Source organism: Octodon degus, unplaced genomic scaffold, assembly GCF_000260255.1.
Source record: "Octodon degus isolate 3935 unplaced genomic scaffold, OctDeg1.0 scaffold00027, whole genome shotgun sequence".
Lineage (NCBI taxonomy): Eukaryota > Metazoa > Chordata > Mammalia > Rodentia > Octodontidae > Octodon > Octodon degus.
Window position 1 is genome coordinate 16798725 of NW_004524603.1, and position 7264 is coordinate 16805988.

The following is a 7264-nucleotide window of genomic DNA, read 5'->3' on the forward strand; positions in this document are numbered from 1 at the left end:
TTTTCCCCTCCCCCTCCCCCTCCATCCTATTGGGTGCAAGGCAAGCATCAGGTCAGTGATTCCCCTTTTGATCAACCACATTTCAAGCAGTGCACATCCTGTGGATTTACCTTTGTTGTCTTTTTATGTCAAAGTACTTGTACATCTTTTGAACATTGCAAAAACAATCAAAATATAGTAAGTTTACAAAACAGAACTATTCTCGGCGTTCTTGACTTAAGGGCTTGTAAAACAAGGTCCTTATCCAGCAAACATTCTTTTCATGACTATCTTTAGTATGCCCAGCCACTTGCTAATCATGAAGCAGAATTTTCTTTAATATTTATAATTAAGCTGGAACATCAAAACATCCACAAAAACTAATCAAAATAAATAAATGCATGATATCAAGCCCAAATGCTGATATCATGCATTTATTTATTTTTGAATGCTGGCTAAGGGAATTTAAAAATCCAGGTCAGAGCAGAAGAGAGTGAGATTAGTTGGGAGAACTGCTTTGGGATAGGTGAAATTTTAGTCCTGGGTTTCAAGGAAATGAAAGCTGATCCTTTGCTGGACAGTGAGTGTCTTGGCTTACCTTGGTCCCTCAGGGATGGGGTGGGCGCACTTGTACATTTAGAAATAACACTGACTCTATAGAGAGTGGGGAGTTTTTGTGTCTGGAGTTGTTTGCATGGGTAAAAAAGCACCTTGAATGGCGGACACGGGGCATAGCACATAGGGACCTGTGGGAGCAAAGGTAAAGGTGGGGAACACCCCCACTTTTACCATGGGGGAAGACAAATCCTGGGTGAGCTCGGCTGGGTGGAGCAGATTCCCCCAAAAGGCCCAGAGATCTTTCTGTCTCTGTAGGTAGCTGCAGCAAAATTCACTTCCACCTGCCCTACCGGTGGCAGCTGTTGACGCACACTTGGTTGGACCTCTCGGACATGGAGAAGATTGAGAAGGCCTACTGCGACCCCCGGAACCACATGTGAGTGGGTGACTGCCCTGGGGCTTAAGATCTGTGCCGTCTGGAGAAAGCAGAGCTTCTGGCTACTCATGCATTGGGCAATCTCTGGCTGCCGCTAGGGAGTCCGAAAACACTTGCTGACTCGAGTCAGTTAACGGCGGTGCTTATTTGCTAGTTGCTGCCTGTCAGTAAGTGACTTGGAAAAGCGCGGTCTAGAGGCCACTTGACGGCCTTCTCAAGTCATCACAGAGCCTCAGAAAGCATCGAGGAACTTAGAAGAAAGGAGCCTTTGGCTTCCTCAATGATGGTTCCTTGTGATTTGAGTAATTCCACGTAGTGGTACTGCGGAATGTGTTGTGTGCGTTGGCACTGTCTACTCTCCTTACACTGGCTCCGTATTCTGAAAGGGTCTAGCCTATGCACACTCCAGTCAACTATACGGGGACGTTGTGCAATGCTGCATTCCATCAGTAGAGGGCGGTATCAGCTGTCCCCTCCTTTCTAGGTTCTAACCCCACCCCACCCCCACTCCCAGATAGATACAGAATACAGCAGTTCCTCCCCTTTGAATCTCCACATTGACCCTTGCGGCCAGATCATTACTTATGGGGAACTGGTGGCCCATCTTCTAGGTCTCTATTCTTAATTCCAGGAAGCCCCACCCGAATGCCTTTGGATATAGTGGCATGTGCCTGGGGGGTCAACATTAATCTGACTGATCTAAGAGATCTTGCTTATAGTAGTAACTCTCAAACGATCTTGCCTGGGGACCCCCAAGACACTCTTAAAATACACTGAGGGCTTCAAAGACTTTCTGTTTATGTGAACTGTAGATATCAGGATTTATCATATTAATATTTAGAGCTGAGAAAGATTAAATATTTATGAATCCACTTAGTGACAGCAATCAAGTCACCATACGTTAACAAATAACATTTCTATAGCACTACATGTATATAATTATGTACCGATGCATAGATAACTGTAACAGTGACTGTTTTCCAAAACAAGATACACTGGAGAAATGTGTCATAGGTTTACATTTTTGGACAGCTCTTAATGTTTGCCTTAATAGAATGGGAGTTGGTTCTCATACCTGGTTCTTTATCTAATCTAGTGTGAAATTGTATTTCATTCCGCCTCTAGAAAACTTGTACAGTAATGACAGAAAGAAAGCAAAAAGGGCAAATAATGGTTCGATATTGTTATGAAAATGACCTTGCCAGTTCTCTGAAGGAGCCTTAGGCACACTTTGGCAACTAGTCAAATAATAATAAATATTTTTTAAAACTGACCTAATGAGAGCTTCCAACTTACTTTCTAGCATTGAGCCAATCAGTTGTTTCATGGACAGTTTTGTAAACATTTTTTGAATCTTTTTTTATTTATTTATGTATGTGGTATAGGGTCTCACTACATATCTCAGACTCATAGTGATCCTCCTTTTTCCACCTCCACAGTGCTGGGATTACAGGCATGTGCCACCACGCCTGGTTTCGTTGGCCGGCACAGCACAGGACCCCAACATGACATGTGACACTGGGGATCGAACCTGGGTCCCTGCGCTTGCCGGGCAGATGCTTAGACCACTGAGCTATCTCCCTGGCCTGTGGACAATTTTATTTGGTGATGTATTTTGAGGAAGCAAGACATTTTGTGGCATATTTAAGTATGTGATGTAGGCAAGTTAATAAATTTAGCTCTCAATTTTACCTTTTCTTTTAAATGTGATTCCTGGCACTGTAGGAAGAAAAGTCGACTATTTATAGCATTAAAAACAAAGGAAAGAAGACTTGAAAATCTTTCTCATTTCTAAAACATCAATCTGGGGTTGGAGATGTAGCTCAGTGGGACAGCACCTATCTGGCAAGTGTGAGGCCCTGGCTTCGATTACCAGCACACACACACACAGTTAATTCTGCATAATAGTTAGGGAAGTGTAGACTGTTGCGTTATTTATTTTATTTATTTATTTATTGTTGAGACAAACTATCTGACACTCAGAGTTAAAGGGAGAAAGGTTTCTCTAGCTCACAGTTTGTAGAGGTTTCAGTCCATAATCTGCTGGCTCCAGGCAGGGTGGCCTGGAAGAGGGCATCGCGGAGGAGACACTGCCCTTGGTGGGCAGAAGGTAGCAAAGCAGCAAGGGGTGACCACAGCTCTTTCTGTCCTTTATGTCTTATCCAGGCTCCTTAGGACAGGCCCTTGAGCCTACCACCCTCGATCCTAGCCCTGAACCTTGAATCAATCCCAGCATCACACAGTCCAGATCCAGCCACCTCTGAAGAAGCCCCACCTATGCCCCCCTGAGGCCTTGAGGGGACATCTAGACACGAGCTTTAACAACTGTAGAAGCAGATGTCAATACGCATTCTATTGCTTTTCTACTTTTTCCTTCTCAGGATTTCAGTAGGAAATTATACAATCGACTTCCAGAAGATGACGTGTGGCAGTAGGCCCATTCGACGCATCTCTACCCCTTCGTCTGGTACGAATCGGACCGATTCAGCCTTCACCACCAAGTGGATTTGGTACTGGCAGAATGAACTTGGCAAATGGGTTCCGTATGGCGAAGGGGTGAGTACTGTTCTTCCTTGTGGGAGGCTTTTGTTCAGAGTTTCCAATTTAAAGAGGAAAAACCTCTTAACAGCATATTTGATGTAAGGAGGGAGTTTTGTGTTTCGTTTTTGCTCTATACACAGCTGGGTTCATAATTTTTCACCAAGCGTATTCTCCAATTGTAATTAGGAACCAAAACTTTTCTTGGTACTACTGATTGGACCCAGAGCTTATGCATTGAGCTTATGCATTATTACATGCCCAGCCATTTTTTTTTTTTTTTAAATTTTGAGATGAGATCTTGCTAAGGTGCCAAGGCTAGGCTTAGATCTACAGTCCTCTTGTCTTAGAATGCTTCCAGAATGCTGAGATTATAGGGGTGTGCCATCCCGCTCTGCTTACTCATTATTTTTAAGGAACCCCTGCAGACCTGAATTGGCTTTGTGTGACCTCTTTCCTCACTGTCAGGGATAGAATAGAACCTTGAGATAGTCATGTATTGGCAATGAATGTTGAGGGACCAGGGATATAGCTCAGTGGCACAAGTGCCAGCCTGGAAAGCGCAAGGTTCAGAGTTTGATTCCCAGTACCAACAACACAAGACAAAACAAAAACCAATGAATGTTGAGCCAGGCCTGATGGTGCACATCAGTAATAGCAGCACTTGAGAGGCTGAGGCAGGAGCAACTCTGCGTTCAAGGGCAAACTGGGCTACCTAGTGAGGTCAAGGTCAGTGTGAAAGCCATAGCGAGGCCCTATATCAACCCCTCCTCTGAAAAAAGAAAGAAAAAAAGAATCACAGAGACTACTGCTTTGAGCCTGTCTTTGAGTCAAAATTCTTAACACTCACAACCGGAAGAAGTTTATCATAGGTTATAGTTTCTGAGGGTTCTGTCCATGGTTCCAAAGCAGAAATGTCAAGGTGGGAGGGCGCTGTGGGGAAAAGCTGGTCAGGCCCCAGTGGCTTAAAGCAGAGGGAGAGGGAATGAGCCAGGGTCAAGAACACACCCTGCAGGCCACACCTCCAGTGACACACTTCCAGCCAGATGCCACCCCCTGAGAGCACACTCAGTGACAAACAACTCATCGATGGGTGAATCCGCTGGAGTGTGGAGCACCCCTGTGAGTCACTCACTTTCTGGAAGCCCACCTCTGCACAGCGAGACTTGGGGGAGCCTGTTAGATCTGAACCCTAGTAGCCAATAAAAGGAGGGTAAGAGAGCAAAGTTGGAGAACAGAGAGGATGGGATGGTTAATTGTATGGGAGGATGTGTTAATTTGTTCAATCAGTGAAACGTGCCTGGAATAGGGAGTCACTGTACTCAGCTGGGTTGTGTGTAAAGGACTGGAATTTGAGGATTCTAGGATAGAAGTTTAGAGTTCTAGGAGGGAAGTTAGATAAGCTGAGCTGCTATCCCTCTGCATGAGCATCCCTTCCTTTCTTTTCTTTTTAATGTAATTAGTACAAGGTCTATAGAGTCTCACTACACAAATCAAACTTGTAGTGATCCTCCTGTTTTCAGCTTCCCAAGTGCTGGGATTACAGGTGCGTGCCCCCACACCCAGTCTCAGTCACCGGCTCAGCGCACCGCAGAGGTGGAGCCTACACGGCATGCTGGGGATCAAACCCCTAAGTGGCGCTTTAGTCCTATCAGCTATCCGGCTAGCCCTCCCTTCCTTTCTTGTTAAAAATTTATTTTAAAGACAAAAAAACTCCCAAAATTTCAAAATAAGATACTAGGACAATAACAACGATTAATACATTGTATATTGTTATCTTTAGACTAGTTACTCAGAGTACAAGACACAGACTTTTTTTTTTTTGGTACTAGAAATTGAAAACAAGATCTTATGTTTGCCAGACAGGTGCTGTGCTGCTGAGCTATATCACTGGCCCAACGTACAGGCATTGAATTGTCCGAACAATATTAGCACAGACCTTTCCTTTCAATGAACTGAGAGAAATTAGTAATATAACTATCTTAACTATCATATATGTGTTTATATATGATATATAGTTATTTATTTATATTTGCTTTTCTCCTTTAGCTCATCCCATATTCTTTCTTTCTGAAGTTTCTTCCCATTTTATAGTATCTATTCTACATTTTGGATCTTACTTACTTTTTCAGCTTCTCACACTAGGGAGACAATATGATGTTTATCCCTGTGAGTCAGGTTTATTTCACTTATGAATGTGGTCTCTAGCTGCATCCATTTACCTATAAAAGCCTCCCATTTATTCTTCTTTATGGCTGAGTAGTACTCCATTGTATAAAATGACCACATCTTTTTTATCCATTCCTCCCGCTGATGGTCAATTGAGTCGTCTCCAAGATCTAGCACTTACAAATTGTGAATTAGCAGCTGGGTTTACCTCATAGATTAATGCGTGATGGTCCAAGTTTGCAGCTCTTTGGTTTGACTCCGTGCAGTTTAGATTATTTCGAGAACAGTCTCCTGTGGCCTTCAGACAGTGCCCTGCAGGATTTCTCTCTTGTTGCTGAGCTTTGAATCAGAGTTGGGCAGCTGAGTCCTGGGCTAGGAACTTCTGTTATAGGGCCTTAGGGTGCAAACGTTTTCTTTTTTTTTTTAATTTTATTTGTGTGTGTGTGTGTATGTGGCCAGCTCAGCCCACCAGGGGGCGGGGCTGGCTGGCATGTGGTGCTGGGGGATTGAACCGCAGTCCCTGTGCTTTGCTAAGCTTGTTCTAAGTAGGTGCTTTAGACCACTGAGCCATCTCACCAGCCCGCAAACATTTTCACTAGCACAAGGTAGGTGGATTTCCTGACACAAACTTTCTGGAAGGTAGAACAATGTTCTCTGATGGACGTTAGGCTGCTTAACCAGGGCTTGGACACAGTGGAGTTAGAGGTGGCCGTAGAGATGCCGTGGTGTGAAAGCGATGACTGCACAGCCGGGCAGCCAGCCGGGCAGGGAGGGTGTAGGACGGCTGCCGAGGGTGGGCCCTGGTAGTCACGGCCTGCGCGGCCCAGCGGGCACGCAGTTCAGGTCCTTGCAGTGCTGCGCCAGCGCACAGCTCAACTCGGGAGCTGTGGAGCTCACACGTGGGAACAGCTGATCGTAGCCTTGGAGCAAGGGCAAGCCTCAGCTCTGGAAAGTCCAGGTCAGAGCAGTAACAGAGACACAGGACGGAAGCCAAGACCTGGCTACTGCAGCTGAGGTATGAAGCCAAGCCTTGTGGGAAATAAGAAAGAGAAAGTGCAAATGTGCAGGAATTGTTTCCTGCCCGCAGAATGGGGCGCTGTAGTCTAGGCCAGGACGCACTAGAGCTATTACATGAGCGGTACCTGAAAGGGAGCATCTCATAAGGCTGTCACTGCCTGGCACTCGGGAGCCTGAGGCAGCTCTGTCTGGGAAGATTTCCAGGGAGCCGGGGCCAGCTCAGCACACACACAACCAGAATGGCTTGCAGAAGACACACCTGGCAGTGGATCCGAACAGCAGACAGGTGTAAAAGAGAAGAAAGCCTCCTCAGACTCAGAGAGCTGGCTCCAGATGAAAGCCCTGTCAGTCAGTCAGCCGTGTGACCTGTGTGTCACACACTTGTGACATCAGAGTTCCCCTCTGCTGTTGGTCTATAAGAGCCATGCATGAGCAGACCAGTGTCTGAGACTCATCTGTGATGCTGACTCACCCAGGGGAAATGTCACCCGTGGGAACCTTGCCACCCATCAGAGCCCTTGGACATCAGAAGTGCAGTGTGAGGCCAGGGCCAGGAAGTGCAGCCTG

At 45.6% G+C, this 7264-nt stretch overlaps 1 protein-coding gene across 3 annotated transcripts in view; it reads left to right on the top strand.

The window, feature by feature from the left end:
* The window catches only part of Zc3hav1 (zinc finger CCCH-type containing, antiviral 1), a 66624-nt gene that overhangs the window by 39726 nt on the left and 19634 nt on the right, over positions 1-7264 (top strand). For all 3 annotated transcript variants that reach the window (XM_023712867.1, XM_023712868.1, XM_023712869.1), the window contains 2 exons: positions 853-973; positions 3355-3529. In XM_023712867.1, the coding sequence (XP_023568635.1) occupies positions 853-973; positions 3355-3529 (296 nt within the window). The remainder of the gene's footprint in view (positions 1-852; positions 974-3354; positions 3530-7264) is intronic.